This window comes from Pyrgilauda ruficollis, unplaced genomic scaffold, assembly GCF_017590135.1.
Source record: "Pyrgilauda ruficollis isolate IOZ18807 unplaced genomic scaffold, ASM1759013v1 scaffold19, whole genome shotgun sequence".
Lineage (NCBI taxonomy): Eukaryota > Metazoa > Chordata > Aves > Passeriformes > Passeridae > Pyrgilauda > Pyrgilauda ruficollis.
In genome coordinates this window covers 9,741,705-9,759,439 of record NW_024518095.1, presented here as the reverse complement: position 1 = coordinate 9,759,439, position 17,735 = coordinate 9,741,705, and the positions used below count along the sequence as shown (strand labels likewise).

At 38.0% G+C, this 17,735-nt stretch overlaps 1 protein-coding gene across 1 annotated transcript in view; it reads right to left on the bottom strand.

Annotated features, from left to right (window-relative positions):
* Positions 1-17,735, bottom strand: part of SYT1 (synaptotagmin 1) — a 212,648-nt gene that overhangs the window by 122,947 nt on the left and 71,966 nt on the right. The window contains exon 2 of the mRNA XM_041465580.1: positions 353-541. Coding sequence (XP_041321514.1) covers positions 353-524 — 172 coding nt within the window. The 5' untranslated portion in view covers positions 525-541. The remainder of the gene's footprint in view (positions 1-352; positions 542-17,735) is intronic.

Here is a 17,735-nt window from a genome sequence, read left to right as displayed (position 1 = left end):
TTGTGATAAACATGAAACCTTAAGTGTTACTGATAGGAAACATTTTACTTATTGGTCCCACAGCCCCAATGAAGTTCTCTAGCTTCAGTTTTAATGATTCAGCAGTAATTCATCAGTAAAAATTACTCAGCTAATCTGACATACCAAGAATAGACATAAATTAGAGTTGGACTCTATTTTTTTCTATTTCAGTTAACTTTGAGGAACTTACAAAACCATTTTAATCTTGCGATTTTTCCAGCTTTGACTAGAAAACATTTAGTATGCTGTCTAAATAAATCTCAAAGCAGAAAATGTCAAATTAAACCTAGTCTACCAACAGAAGCTTTATCATCAATCAAGTTTTACTTACGTGGAATTTTGTTCAGTTCATTCATGAATTTCTCTTTTAGCTTAGAAAATGCATCTTCTTTTCCTCCTCCTCCTCCTGGACTGGCTGGCTCGGTGACATTACTTGGAGGGGCTGCTGCTACTGTGGTCGCTGGCGGTGCTGCCAGGGCCTCATGATGACTTTCACTCACCATTTTAACTCCTGGGTAAGCTGTTTGAATAAAAAAAAACAAAAACAACAAAAACCAAAAGGTAATATGATTGAAATGTATTTCTCATCAAGAAATGAATAAATAGGCATAATATCACTTGGTTCTCATGCTTACTGGGTAAATATGACTTCATTTGCATACAGTTTCAGGTTCTTCATAAAATATTTATTAGACAAGAGAGAAAAGTATTTTGCAGGGTTAATTTCAGCCAGAATAATTTTATTGCTTAGAGCACTTTTCCAATGGTTTGCACTTTGGAAGTGCTAAATTTGAAACCTCAAAATTTCTGTAAAAATCTCATACAGATTTACATTTTCTCTTCAGTTTGAAAGTATAAGCAAATTGGGTAATAAATGGTCCCTATGTGCAAATTTCAATGTATTTACATAATTATTTTTCTGTGAGAATTACAGAGGTGTGGATCATAGACAGACTTTCTATATATGAAATAAATAAGGTGATAAGGACATAATAAAAACACTTTGTGATTTCCTGTCAAAGTAATAACCTATTGTTTCCTGTTTAAAACTGTGTATTAAATAGAAATTGATTTGCATGCATTTTTGTCTTCACTAAGTGAAGACAATTTTCCTTCCAGTTATTTTGTGTGACACTTGCTACTGACAACATTCTTTTAAATTATTCAGATGTCTTACTGTATTCATGAAAATACAACATCTGTAGGGAGTCTAAATGCAGCCATTTTGAAATATCCATGAGGCTGTCACAAGCATGATCCCACATCAGCATATCTTTAATTTCATGTTGTTTAATGGGCATTTGGGAAAACCTTTGTTTGAGTGTATATTGCTGCATTGGGTGTGCACGGCCAGGTGTTAATAGTGGGGTGGCTACTGGCTGGCATCAGTGAGAAGCTGCCAGAAGCCTCCCCCATGTCCCACAGAGCCAGTCCCAGACAGCTCCTGGCTGGAATCACTGCTGACCAAGGTCGAGCCATCAGCAATGGTGGCAGCACCTCTGGGATAACAGATTTAAGAAGGGAAAATACTGCTGGACAACAGCTACAGGGAAAGAGGAGTGAGAATACGTGAGAGGAGCAGCCGTGCTGGCGCTGCGGGCAGGGCAGGAGGGGCAGGAGGCGCTCCAGGCACTGGAGCAGAGATTCCCCTGCAGCCCCCGGTGCAGGCCATGGTGAGGCAGGATGTGACCCTCCAGTCCATGGAGGTCCATGGAGGAACAGAGATCCACCTGCAGCCTGTGCAGGACCCCACACTGGGGCAGGTGGAGGCCTGAAGGGGGCTGTGACCCTGTGGGAAAGCTGTGCTGGAGCAGGGTCCTGGCAGGAGCTGTGGCCCCATGGAGAGAGGAGCCCGCACTGAGCAGGTTTGCTGGCAGGACTGGTGAGCCCATGGAGGACCCACTCTGGAGCAGTGTGCTCCTGCAGGACTGCACCCTGAGGGAGGGACCGTGCTGGAGCAGTTTGTGAAGAGCTATACCCCATGAGAAGGACTCAAATTAAAGAAGTTTGTGGAGGCAGGCATGGCACACTGGAGCAGAGAAAGGGTGTGAGGATTCCTCCCCCTGAGGAGGAGGGAGGGCAGAGATAATGCGTGCTAGACTGACTGCAACCACCATTCCCCATTCCCCTGCACTGCTGAGGAAATCCAGAGGGAAGTTAACCCTGGAAGAAGGGAGTGAGGAGGGAAGCTGTTTCAAATTTGGCTTCATTTCTCAATATTTTACTTTGCTTTGCTCAGTAATAAATTAAGCCAATTTCCCTAATTCAAGTCCAGTTTGACTGTGACAGCAATGGGTGACTGATGTCTCCCTGTTCTCATCTTGATCTAGGAGCGTTTGGTTGTATTTTCCCTCCACTGTCCAGCTGAGGAGAGGAGGGATAGAGCAGCTTTGGTGGGAACCTGGCACCCAGCCAGGGTCAGTCTATCACAGTCACATAGCAAAGAATTTTGGGCTAGTGGGATGAAGATGGGAAGATATGATAGAAATTCCTGCAACACAGGAAGGCTAGCTGAGATGTTTATTCAGGTTTTGTAAACACTGTTCTGATTTTCTGCTGCATCATAAATATCACTGATCTGAATAATTTCAGAAAATAGAGGAAGAAAGGGTTTGAAAAATAACAAATATTCATTATTGCTCTGAGGGTACAATTGCTCTCAGCCTTTGAGCTTTTCCTGAAAAATTTAAACATCAACATAGGAATAAAACACAACACATCAAAATTGAAGGGGCATAAGAGCACCTGACTGCATGCTGTATGATCAAACATGACCTTTCTTGTCTTACATGATTGTTTTCATGGATGTTGCTAAGAGTTCTCAAATCACTAAATCAAGAGAAGAATTGGCTTTTTGTCCTTCAACTTCAGTTCTCTGAATCTGCCGCTGTAGAAGAGCTGCAGACGGAGGCCTGACTGCAGGCAGAATGAACTGTTTTGAAATCACCCTCACCATTCCTATCATTAAAAAGGGGTTTGCACACAAGTGTAGTCTGAATAACAAAAGCAATTCTCCAATACTGCTGTACAATGAAAAACACTTTAACAAAATAGGGGGTTGGTATTGCTCAATTTGGTGAATATTTTGTAGTAATTTTATTGATGCAGTAATTTTATTGATGCAGATTAATTTTATTAATGAAGTGGTATTCCCTGCCTACCCCTCACTTCTGTCCTTGCCCTCACGTCCCTAGCCTAATATAAAATCATGTTGATGTTGACACAGAATATGTATACAACACGTCTCCATAAATATTTCATAAGCATGTAGTCTTGACTATTTCCCTGCAACGACATGGGAGCAGTTCACTATCAAAAGCAGATCAATGTTGATGGAAAGATTCTAGTTAATATTCATAAATTTGGCTCAAGCCCGAGATATCTGTATTTCCCCAACTGCCTCACAAAACAACAAAAAACATCAAGTAGTACATAATTTTGGTAACAAATAAAATGCCAGCTATTCCAGACTAAGAGATTTTTTCCATATGCTCTGATGAATGCCAAATACTATGAAGCAAAACATGCAGAGTCATAAGCTGTAAACACTAGTGCTGTTTTATGTTATAGCATTTTGTCAATGAATGTCAGTTAAATCAGAAGGAAAGTTGTACATCATACTTAAAACAAAATTAAATTGCTTAATTAGAATATATTGCTTAATTATTTCAGGACTGGCAGTTGACTATTCTATTTAGCAATGGAAGACATAATTTGCAATGATGACTTTCAGCTAATTAAAAATTAAGGCAAATGTAATTTATTTTCTTCTAGTTTTTGAACTATATTTTGAAAATATATTCAAAGAACAAATTTGAGGCATTACATTTTGATTTACTTAAAAGGAGGAAAAACCAACAACACAGACTATTCCTGTGATGTCCAGGAACAATCCTCAGTAGATTCCTAGTACAGTTGGAGGTCACTACGTCTAATGAGGCACACACAAATGAGACTTGCCACAGAACCTTTGACCTTTACATGCCAATGACACAGTCCTGATATTTCAAAAAGGTGTGAAGGAAGTGAAAAAGAATCTTGACTCAGAAAAAGCTTTCTGCAAAGAGCACGTGCCTACTTGCTTATAAGATCTGACGCCTTTTTAAGTGTAATGCTGCAGCTTTTTAATGGTATAAACACTGTGGTAGTATTAGAGACTGGAATATAGAATAATTAGATTTAACTGGCCTTTTAAAACAAAAGGGGTTACTTGAATGCTGCAGTTCATCACTGAAGGTAAAGATCTACAAATCACTAGCAGGTTATCTGCCATTTATGAAATGATAGTTGCAAGCAAAAAATTCTTTTAAGTTAAAAATGAAATGTCATTGCACTCAACTATGATTTTCAGTTCAATGTTCACTGTAATGTTCATAGTGCTATGTATGTTTCATGTGCAACATATGGTCATAAATAAGAGTATGTTTTTAATTGTAGAGAAAATTACAATTTAACTTCCATGCTTCTATAAAATGTAGCGCAGACTATATTTCCCCACCACATCAATTCTTTGGCATAACACTGCCCAGTAGTAGTGCCATATAATCATTGTAAGACTTGTAAAGTGACACAATGGACAAGCACATGGAATACTTCAAAGTAATGCTTGTGTCTATTCAGAAATAGGTATATGTTGACTGAAAATCCAGTTGAACCCTTGAGATCAGGCATTTCAAGCTTTACTGTTCCCTATGCAAGAATAACTCTGACAAACATGAATTATCAGCTCAAACTTCTACATAATTTCAACATAATTTCCTCTGAAAATGAAGCATTTGAGAAATACACATATAAACACTGGAGATTTGTAAGAAGCAAGGGATTTTCTTATGGAGGTACAAAGTATTGGCTGACTGCCCTTGTATGTGCTGGTATGGATCCTGATGGAGAGAGTGCCACTGGAAGGCAACTCTTAAGAAAACTGTAAAGCAGCAATGTCTCTTAGGAGAAGAATAAAGAGGTATAAAACTTCAGACATGGATGAACTGAACAGAGCATTGAACAGATTCTGGAAATCAAAATTGAAAGAATGTGCTCGAAGGGCAACAGTCTGCAAACATTGTGGCATATGCAAAGTAAGATGTGGACAACTTGGGAAGACTAATCTCACGGGAAATTTTAAACTTTTAAAAAAAATAAACTGAATAGTCAGAAAATTAATGAGAACTCTGTGGGATGTCCATATTGATTTACACAGAAGGGGGATTTTCTGAAATGAGCAAAACTCAAGAAAAATGTATCACCTGGAAAATAATTTCCTCCCAATGAGAAATTTTCTGTAAAGTGTCCTTTTACTTTTGCCTCTCTTTTCTGCAATACTAAAAATTAAAATTAGTGACATTACTAAAAACATAGAACTATAGTGTTGCTATGAGTAGTTGATTAAGTTTTCAGAAGTAATTGTCATCATTCTTTCAATGTTTAATGCTGCAACTGTAGTAGAGCTATTGACTATACTCAAGATGTAAATTGGGATCTATACTGTTAAATGGTATTTCCCGGAAAGCTTATCTTTTCAGCATACAAAATATGTTCAGCTCAGCAGTCACATCTAATGTAATGGATGAAATGTAATAACAAAACTTCTCCAAGAAAGAAGAAAAATCTCACAGTTGTGTCCCTCGATCATTTTTGTTTACAACACTTGAGCACTGAAAGAGAAAGCAACTATTAGCTTTTAGTGCCAGTATACCCAGGGTAAGTATGCAGTATTGCCAGAGAAAGATGTGCACATTGAAAATACACCTCATTCCATTAGAGTGTTTTTGATGAAATTAATTAATCAGAAGATGGAATCATTAGCAGAATGTTTAAAGGTACCTACAATAAAGGATCTCTTCCTAGATTTAAGGATTCTGAGATGTTAATAATACATTTTTTACTCATTCATCTTCCTACTAATGAAATAGGTTATCTTTGTAACTTTAGTAAAGGACAGTTTAAAAGACAAGCTCAGAAAAGAGACTTTCTTGGCCTTTTATAAAGATGAGACTGTAAGTACATTTTCAGAAGAATGGAAGATCATGGTAAAGATGTATCAAAACAGCCTTTTCATGACTACCACAAAGGTTTACATGCAATCCACATTTAGTACTGCTTTAGAGAAGATACATGAAAGGCCAACAGCTCATGGGGAAAAAAGTTCTGAAGAACCTTGGTGTCAGAATTCAGGTGTCCTCTCTGTAAGGCACAAGAAATGTCCCAGCAACATCCCCACCTGCCCCAGAGCGATCCGTGCACATCTTTCAGTGGAAAAGAGACACTTCTCCTGCTGCCATTTATGAAACATGAACTGACACTTCCCAGACACCATCCGTACATCAGCTCTTTAACACTGCTGTCCAATGCTTGCTACTAACACCACAGCAATATCAACTGGCAGAATGAACTGAATAAACAAGATAAAGCACCTAAATCTTTTCCCCAAAACCTACGGCTACATTATTGCTCAGTTTTAGAAATGCCCATGCCTGCATGTCCTGCCAAAGGAGTATCACTTGTCCTGGAGCAGGCTGGAGGAGCACAGTGTTGCAGACAAACAGAACTGTGAGATGGTGAGCCAGGGGGATGAGGATCCCAATACATGGAGGGGGAGACATCTGAGCCAAAGTTTAAGCAAGTGCGGTGGAAGAACAGCAATCACATACCAAGTCAGGCAGAAGTGCTGCAATCTCAAAGCAACAAAGAGAAGGAGAGCCTGGCAGAAATATTTTTTTGACATTTGGCAAAAACTTTACGTTTTGAGGCTGACAGTTATCTACAGCACATTCCTGGACCAGGAAACAAATCTTCCCATTGTTAGACATGAACTCCATATCAGTCTCCAGAAGTCACTTAAAATAGGAACAAGTATTTTTAGAAAAACATCTGAAAGACAATGAATTGATGGTCAAATATAAATTAATCCTCATGAGAAAGTGAAATATTCTCAGATTTCCAGTCTAACATTCACACTGCAAACCTATTATTTGAATATGAGTTGTATCAAAATAATAGCCAAGTCTCTCTATACTCTTCTTAGCCTAATTCACTTTTTTAGTATATCTGATAAATCTAGAAAATATGAAGAATAAGCATAGAATAGTTCACAGTTCTCTGTTACAATAAAACAAATTCATTTAATTGAAATCATTATAATGCAGCATTTCATGTCTAAGCATGTTTCAAAGCTAACTATATAATGTCACAGAAAACAGTTTGTCCAGGGACAGCAAATCACCTGCAAATTTTTGGGAGGGATATGGACACTGTGAACAATGGAGAAAGACAAATTCTTCAGTCCAAACTGCATGCTTCTCTTTCAGCTTCCTGTGCACCCATCTATTAAATATGGCAGAACTGTTTGAAGTATAAGGCACTGAAATATCTTACACTAAAGTCTGTGGAAGAGAAACTTTGTCTCGAATTTTCAGGAAGCACCAGAGTCTGATATGCAATCTATGAAAAGATTATCACTATATTTTGGAGTACCAAGATATGCAAGATGGTATTTTCAGACTCACTCCTTAAACTGTTGATAAGACCACAACTAATTTAACTGAGAGCAGCGAAGTTGACACTATTTTCTTTCCAGCTAAAAGCCATAATTTTTGACTGCACTTCAAATTTCCGTTCCTGCAATGCAGAAGAGCACATGGGAGCCAGAGAATTCACAGCAGCTACAAAGAAACGTCTCTGCTTAGGTCACACTGCAAAGTAAGTCAAGAGTGGTGTCAAGTCAAAGTATGTCAAGATTCACTACATAAATGCCTGACCATGTTCTGAAACTTTTATTTTCCTCCAATTATATGATATTTCTTAGTCATGTGTTTCCTTTGATATTTAGAGGTAACAGGGATAGAGACAGCCCTGTGTCTCTGGATGTTGATGTTATTGTCATGTTTCAGCAGCAGTGAGGTTACCTGTCAAAGCTTCACAGTATGTATAATTTAAACCCTCTGTCTTCACCTACTACAGCAATTGCTGCTTTAAAATGTCTGAGCTCCTTGATAATAGCTAGTTATTAATAGAAATAAGGGAAAGAAGGCAAGAAACTACAGTAATTTCCTCCCACATGATCATTCTGTCATCTTTCACACTTGCATCTCATTTCCTGAAGCTGCAATCTGTGTTTCTACTCCCCTGGTATTTACTTCCAGACTTCCTTTATACAGCAGTATAAGACAAAAGAATTTATATAAAAATTAGTGTTCAACTGAATTTAAGCATGAAATTCAAATGCAGTCCACAGAGTGTTCTTGGTGTTCCAAAATCATTTTAGAGTAATCTTACAAATAATGAAGCCCTTTACATCAATACATTTTTTGTCGTGTACATTGCATAAGATCAATTTATATTCCCATATGTGGCTCTTGTCCAATTAATGGCTACAATAAAGCCTATAAACTAGTTAAGTTCCATAGAGTTTAACTATGACACAGTAAAATTCACAAGGAATGACATAACAGAAATTGTAAAATAATGCAGAGAACTGTTAGTAATATTCTTCCTTTGGCACAGCCTTAAATTCACTAATGCCCTTTGAATTTTAATTTTTATTAGTATTTCTTATATGCTCCAATTTCTGCAGTCAGTAACCATGGGGCTAGCAAAATTAATTAGGCACATGCACTAAGGAACCAAACATGGGCAGCTGAGATGTGTAGTTCAGGGCTACCTCTCACATTAGTTCAGGCTTGGACTTAGGTTGTGAAGGTACTGGTACCTCAGAATGTGATTCTGACAAGTGACTATATAAAAATGGCACCGTTTTCCTGAGAAGGATCTGCGCTCTACATATGTTCAGTCATATATGCTGAATTTAATGAGTACCACACTCCATCATTGAGTGTTTTTTCACCATTACATCTGCAGTATTATAAGGAAGCAAGGAGAATGCAGTAAGATTGTATTCCTCATCTGCATCATGAATGCAATTACGAACTGAACTTCAAAGACCTTTGAGAACTTACTACAGATCACACAGTAAACTCATGGAATTTGGCCTACATCACTTGGTGGTAGGTGGGAAAAGGCAACAGCTCAGCTAGTTTTTCAGATCCTGTGATAAAATTATGCTTATGGCATTTAGAAAAAATGTAAACAGTTGGTATTTGGCATCATTAAAGCTTTAGATGCATCACCCTAGTGTACTAATGGGAAAAATACCATGTGAGTGAATTTTGTAGATCAAACTTTGCAAATTCTGTATGATCAAGATTCAGACTTTTCAGGTACATTCATTCTAGTTTTAAAAAAATCTCAGTATGTCATCACACAGATCTCAATCAGACATGTATAAAGTACCCATGTGAGCATAAATACATCTTTCTCTAAATACATATCATAGGTATATTCCTCCCAGTGTGCATTAATTATATGTTACTATTATTGCAAGAAAGCAAACAATGACAGTTTGAGTCCAAGACTTTTCTTGTGAACAGATGGAGGAAATACACAATTTTTATAAGTTGTGATGCTGTCAAGAAGATTTTTCAGGGTTTTCTTCAGCCACATCACTGCATTACTGAAATCAGGAACAATGATGCAAAACCATGAAAAGAAGCTGACTGATTGTGACAGATTCTGTTAATTGCAGCTACATGAAAATTACCGTTCCTTGAATGTTACCAGTGCAGGAAAGAACATGGGGACACAGGATGCATCTGCACTTAGATTTGGTTCTTAACTTAAAATATTCTCTAAAAGAAGTTATTTGATATTTATGGTTAATTACTACACATAGATTTTTAAGGCAATCTTATCAGCACATGGAAGTAGAATGGTGAAAATTGAAACTAATTGTCCCATAATGACTGATACTTTTTCCTCCTGTTGAGAATGCTATGCCATCATCCAATAGCCTTCTGCACACAGCAGGAGAGAAAATTACCAATCAATTACATGACATTTAATTTCCAACTTGAAACATTTTTCTACTGAAAGAAAGAAAGCAAAAAATCCTAATTTGAGACTAATAACCATGCATTCCCTACAGTGTTTTGGAAAGATGTCTTTTAAAAAGATGCCCTTATGCATATCTGATTTTTTTTTAATAACTGATAACCTTAAAATGAGTCAGTTTATAAAGTATTAGTACAAGCACTGATTTCTGCTGTTAGTACAACTATTGCTTGTTCTGCAATTATTATAGATGATCAGTTTAGCAAGGATCCCAACCACAAGAATGTTGTAACCAGTTCATGCATGAGCAATACTAGAGAACAAAACTCCAGAATAAAAATAAGGAACTAATAAAACAAAATTAAAAAGAGAAAACCAATTACTTGGTTTTCTTGTTGCTGTTGAAATAAAGTTAAGGATAAATGGTAATTTGGGGATTTTCATAGGTTTAAAACTTTTAGGGATTTTTGCACATGGGAATGCTTGGTATGGTCATATTCCCTTCTCTTCTGTAGACCAGAGAGAACTTGTATGATGCCTTGGACAGAATACAGACTAAGCCTAAGGTTATCTTCAATGAGCAAGTTCCCATCACTTGGGTTTTGCATACCCAGTGTTGCTACCTCCAAAGGAAGAGTCATCACTGTTCAGCTTTTGCAAAAAAGGACATGCATGCCCGTCTTCTGGCATCACCTCTAAGAAGGTGCTGGAGGCAGTTCAGAGGAGAAGCAAGATTTATGAGTCACTTCTGTTTTTAGCACACCCTGCTGACTAGACAGCTTCTCGCTCAGCATGCTGGCTGCTGAGCAACCCATTTTGAGCTACTCACATCTTCTGGATATTGTACAGGAAGCTTACTCTGAAGCTGTGACACAGTCCAAGGATGGAAGGAGCATGGGTATTCGTAAGCATAGCATCAGGAATTCTCTATTCTAACCCACAACCTCAATTTGCTCTGCTTTCAGAAATAGGATGACAGAAGCAGTCTGGTGTCTCTGCCTGACGGTATGGCACTTCTGCGTCATGAATATTCCCACCTCCATCTGGAGGTTCTGCACAGGTTTGAAAGAAATTTGGTGGACTGAGGCCAACTGACATGCCTGGGCTGCATTCTGAAAGCAGCCCTTCTGCATGCCTCTTTCAGGATGGCACACCCCAGAGCATCATGCCCTTTTAGACTGAGGGATGGATCTACTCCAGATCTGGACAACAGTCTGCTGCAGCATTCTGACTGAGGCAGTGATTGATAGATCATTCTGCCTCATTAGCCACTTACTCCTGCAGGAGGGCAACTAAGGTTTGTGTTATTGCCAAAACAACCTGAGGGAGCTAGAAATCCTACTTAATAGGCAAGGCTGATTTATTGCTACTGCTGGCTTTCTCAATTTTGTTCTGGGCACTTCTTTCTTCTTACCCAGTACAGTGCTCTTTGTTTTAAACCACTGATTCAGTATATGTTCAGGGGAAAGTGTTGTTCATTAAAAGTGTTTAAGTAGGATAATTCAGTTTTTCAAGTTTGTGGATGGAAACTTGAGCAAATTTTACTTAACCTACGGGTAATTACACTTAGAGTACTCTGAACAGCTCCCTGGTTACAGGATGGTTACAGGAATGTTATTTTAACGCAGCACAGTAGATACTGCTATTGCACTTAAGTCTCTAATAACTAAACACCTTGGAGCATGTTGTCACACATCCTAAGTTTTCCTGTAGATTTAACTGATTGAGTTAATTGTCCAACTGAGACATCAGAAGAAGGGTTCAGTGTATACTAAGTGCTATGCAGTTAACATTCACACAGAAAGAAAGAGGTTTTGAATAAGCAAATTAACATGAGTGAACCTAAGAGCTCTACTTTGTATAGACTTATTGATATAATTTAAAAACCAATCTGTTATGTTTCAGTTTTTATTTTCTTGATGGTCACGTTGTTTAATTGACTGCTTCCACTTTTGTGACAGTACTTTGTTATTTTGTGGTTTCCTTTTTTTCTCCCCTATTTTGTTTACTGTATACCTCTATATTCAGGTATGAAATTATCACCATTCAATGGTCAATACTCCTTCTATAACCACAATCCATTTAAAACAGAAAAAAAAAACAAAACACCTTACTGATCATATTTGCACAGGAAAGTAAGATTATCTCTTGTCACAGAATGAAGACAATTAGTTACGTGTTCAGTTTCCACCTTTTTTAAGGTCATCATAGCCAGTGTAAAACGATATATCATCATGTAACTTTCAGCTGAAAAAAGTAACTTCTGCTATTATGTGATCTGTGGCCTTCTTGGTGTGACAGAGCAGAGCTGAAGCTGGGGAGAGTTTCAGCACTAAGGGTAACATCTTCTGAGCTCATGTGCTACCCACTGTTTGGCTGGAGAATTTGGCCTGCAAGGAGGATGATACACAGCAAGAGGTTCATGCCTTTTACTGCTCAAGAGGAGTAGCCAGGATAAACAAGTGATAATTTTAACTTCATTTAGATCTTCTGGTAGCTGGTTACTTTTTGCCCTCTGCAGTCTCTAAATCAAAGTGAATTGCTCTGGAAAAGGATGAGGGTACTGGGCCAAACAAAAGCACAATGTAGGGAGGCCAGCATGACCTTTAAGCTCTTTTCAGTACATGTGTTTCTGCTTTGTGACATGGGCATTTTGTCTTCATGAAAGCATGTAAACACAGGACTGGACTGAAATGATAATGCCAGCACTACTTGCAAGAGTCTGGTTCTCTATAATGAATGCAGAACTAATTATTAAAGAAAACCTTGTGTTCTTCTAAAAATCTTGCAGCTAAGAGCTTTCCAGAGATTATACCTACATTATAAAAAATGAGAACAAAAGAATTCGACATGACTGATGAAATTGTTTGCTTTTTCTTTAGAAGAAAGTAATAAATAAGCCAGCATTTCAAAGTTCTGTGAAGAAAAAAGCTATTTGAGAGAAAGCACATGGATGCATTGTTCTGTAGCAGGGGCATTTGATGAGCTCCAGAAATCTCTTTGGAAGAGAAAAGATGCATTATAGTGTGTGAAAAGAAGAAATCTTCAGTAACAGGCCGTTATCTAGCTGCTAAGGGCTGGTTCTCAATGAAAACAGAGCAGAATAGAATGGATAGTTTAAGCACTGTGAGGTAAAAGCAGAAAATTGGACTTGGAGCACAAGGGACATTCACAATGGAATGAAAGTGGATGCGGTAAAGTGTTAAGAATGTAACAAGAAGAAGATTATCATAAATATGAAGAGACAAAAGTCAAAGTTTTGCCTTCACTTCAACAAAGCCCTTGGAGAAAAAAAAAAGGAATTAGCCCTGCTGGAATGTACATTAGCAAAGAGAAAAGAAAGATGAAAAGCAGAATACCCTTTCAAGGTCATTTTTTTAAACTAAGCAGCAACTACTAAACCTCTAATTACAAGCCTGCAATTCTTGTTTATTTATTAGCAATTGCTAGCAAAGAAAGAGATAAAAAGCTTAGTTCAACATAGTTTTGAAGTTCATTCTGTTCATATTTTTGCTGCCAAAAAGCAAATAGAATAATTTAAAATTATTTAAACCTAGAAAATAAAGACAAGTTTGTAAATGGAAAAGTTTATTATCTGTTTTACCACACATTAAATAACCGATTTTTTCTTGTCTTCTGCCCTTTACAAAAAAACTAACAGCTTTAACTTCACAGAACACCTAAATAAATGAAAGCCAAGGCATCTTCTCAGAACTTAGGAACAAGTACAGCTTCCATGCTGTACACACATGCAGTCCACTTTTTGTTGAAGAATTTAACAAGCCTGGAGGCAAGTTGAGAAGTCCCCACCAAAAGCTCCTTCCTATTGAGATCTCTGCTAATGCAGCAACCGTGTTTCAGCCATTATCAGCTCTCACAGTAGAAGAGAGAAGCAGCATTTATGGCAAGGAGTGATATTTGTTTTTAATCCACAGGCATAAGCCATATCTGGAATTTTCATCACCTTTTCAACCATTTGAAAACAGTAATTGTTATCGCTGTTAAATGCCTTCCCTTTCTAAACCAATACTCTCCAAATGTAAACTGTAGTCACAGCTGCAAAGGAAACCTACTGCCAAAATACACCACTGGGAGAGAAGAAAATATAGTGGCAGGTGGCTCTCTCCCAAGTGGAGGGTGCCATCTCCCAGAAACACTGTTGGCTCTTGCAGAAGAAATGCTAAAGAGCAAAGAACTGCAGTATCAGCCAGGCATTGTCTGTCAGTGGATGCTATTAATGGGAACAAACTGAAGGCTTTAACTTTAGTAGAAAAAGATGGAAAGACTCAGGAGGATTGAAGCCTTTTCCTGCACACAAGGTGAAAGTAGTAAAGATTTTGTAAAGACACTTTTTTAGTTAGGATGGAACTCAGCAATATTCTTTACTTCCTTCACTCTTACATTTCTTACTCTTTCTGTTTGCAGATTCCTGACTAAAGCCTGGTGATTGCTTCACTAGACGTTTGCCTGTCCCACATCCCAGTCCCATGAGTTTATCACCAGCAGGAGACAGTTTAAGGAATCAAGCTCAGGGAGGTGATGTAGCCCTTTAGTGCAGCTACACCAAGCAAACTGATGGCACTACACAATGCCTGTGACATGGGAACAGCTCAACACAGCAGCTTTTCCTGCTGACAGAGTGAACTTAATTAAAAGTGGAGATCTACGAGGTGAGACAGTGCAGCTGAGAACTGCCCTATAGCACAAAGTCCTCTGGTCAGAGCTCACTTCAGAGGGAACTTAGCTGCAGCTGTGCCAGAAGAACACTGAAGTTATCATCTGAAACTCTCAAAAGACACTCCTGAAGCCTTTTTATTTCTATCTTTTTATCTAGCATAACAAGAACCTATAGTTATATGCTCATTATATATTTTACTTGGTCCTTTGCAATGTTCAAATCAAGAACTTTAGATTTACAGTACAGCCACTTACTAGCTCATTTTAGTATTAGCAGTAGTAGATTCTGAATCTAGTCTTTGCCTTGTTACAAAACCACTTGTAAGACACTAAATAAATGGATACTGGATGTTAAGTATCTATATTCTGCTTATGAAAGGCAACTACTGCCTTGCATTTATAGCAGGGATTACAAGCATGACAGTTAGGCACATTTATTCCTTCTCTATGTAATTATTTCTAGCAGGCAAATTTGAACTTTGCTTTGAACTTTTTGTCAAAGCCTACTCACACTCCTTGTGACAAACCATCCTGGAACAAAATGAACAAGTGACACCTGCTGTGACATGAGATCCTGATCAATCATAAAGGTTGTGAATTATGTTGAAATATACTGACTAGCCTAAAAGGTTTTTAGGGCTGCCTTTATACCTTTATACATGTGCAGCCTCAGTGACATATTCTAACAGGCCTTCAGTCTGGATATCAGAACTAGCACACCGTGGGGCATTGAAGGAGCATCTACACACAGGAGAGGTTACACTCACTTTTTATCACCTGATATCCCAGCAAAACCTGCATTAACATTGGGTTCTTCTTCTACTTATTTGGTGGTTTTAGCCTCTTCCCCTTGCTCATGGCAGTTTTTCACTCTCCTCTTCTTCATTTTGGTGTGTGACTCATGCAATCCTAAGAATCACATTTCTCTGCTTCATTAACCAACTTTATTGCATCTCTTCAGATCCCTTCTCTAGAAATTTTTCTGTTCTCTGTATTCTTCCACTCTATCTGTATCTCTATCCCTGCAGTCACCGTGCAATCTTAATAGATTTAGGTATTCATGCCTTTGAAAAATCTCCTCCTACACCTTCATAATTCTCCTGCTATGCAGCAAAACTCTTTCCTACTTTTAACTCCCCTTCCTCTCATCACTTCTCCCTTCCTGCCTCTGTTCTATTTATTCAATTTCGCTTATCTAACTGGGGCCACAGTTATGTCAGCAGATCTCTGCAGAGCAGACATGTCAGCACAACTTCTAAGCTATGTCCTTATTCTCATAGAGACAGTTTTTGCCATCCTGTATTACCCAATTTCAGAAGACAGTGTAACTGCACCAGCAAACTCACCTCCTCTTCAGCACTTGTTCTTCCTACACCCGTGGTGCTAATGGGTCAGCAGCTACAGAACAGTCAGGCTGTTCAGCCACACTTGTCAGACAGTCCTTGATGCGGAGACTTTACTTTTAGAACAACAACAAACATGAATAAGCAACAAAGAATGGTATTTATGGTGCAGGAAGAATACCTGCTTGAAGGCATGTACAGATCCTGATATACTCTGTGTCAATCTAAATGGGCTAAGGAAGGGGCTCAGTTTGCAGAGTATATCATCAACGCTCAGCACTTCAGTAAAAGCAAATAAATACATGAATTTAGCATAGTTGGAGTGAATAATAACCAATTATTCCCAGGTCTCTTTTCATAAGTTGCAACTGCTTAGGAGTGATAGAAATTTTAATTTTAAATGGCTCTTGTTAGAACACAAGACTGCAAAAAGATTTGTGTAAGAAAAGACATTACAATAGCAGAGAAGACAATGGGCTGTTTTTAGCAAGCCTGTTCATCTAATTGTGTTTTGCAGCCTAATGATGCTGTACAAAACTTAATTGACTATACTTCGAGCCCACCACTTCCAATGGAAGCTAGTAATGAAAAAGTAAAAGGAAACTGGATCTTAAGAAAGGGAATCAGGGATGATTTTTAACTTCTGTTACTACAGATCTCTGTAAACTCTTTCAGGTTTATACTCCAAAAAGTTTCTTAGATTATGTTCTAGGAATAGAACATAGACAAGAACCTTTCTATGCTGGGACATGAGAGAGAAAGTATTTGAAAGAAAGAATTATGTGTAAATAGAATGTACTGGATGTGACCTTTGGGAAGAGAATCATAATGTGACCTAAACAGTCTTCTCTCATCCTCTTGGAAGCCACTTTCACAACCCTCATTCTCAAAGCCACTCCTTCCTTTGTCCACTTATAAAAGTGTCAGCAGTAAAGGATTGGAAGTAACTTCCCATGCCAGATTACTACACAACAAGCTGGTTAAGGATTTCTTGCATGTCTGTTTGAAGCATTTGATTCTAAATACTGCCAGCCAATATATACTACATCGGATGGGTACTAACCTATATTATACTAGATGGAATATAGATTTAATCTAGTAGAGTAAATCTCTATAATTCTGTATAAACAGTACTTGGCCATATTCCAAGATCTACTACATTTCTATTGCATTCTTTATACACAAACCGTGAATCATGGTTAGGCCCTGTAAACATGGGAAAGTAATAGTCATCCAACTCATCTTCATTTAATTATACTAAAATGGCTATAATGTTCAAGAAGCCGAGAAGTTAAACAACCCAATTCACTCCTGGTGTCAGAATAGCTGCTTGTTCCACCCTACAGTACTGCAATGCATGCTGCTTTGAAGTAATTTTAAGTGTCACCAACTAGGGCCTGTGATATTCAAGGCTAGCCACAGTTTCTTGTCTGCTTCTGCCTATTATCCCTTCCTTCAAATGAAACTTTCAATTTTTATTGCCTGGTGAGGATTTTTTTGTTTGTTTGCTTTGGTTAATTTTTGTTGAGTAAGACAGGGATATAAATCAGAGGAAGAAGGAAGAGTTAATGTTTGAAAATAATCTCTTCACACATTAGCCACTCAATCAGAAGTCCTTGTTTTCAATGCCTGAAGACAGTATTTTCTGAGTACATCTTACAATGCAGATTGTAGCAAATTTGTTATGCTTTCAGTAGGCCTGATTGAAATGCTCTGCTGTTTAAAGAGAATATAAGTAGTTAAAAATGGGATTCTCATTGTATGAAGTAATCACCTTCCTTGTTTTGGGAGCAGCTATGAGAACCATACAAA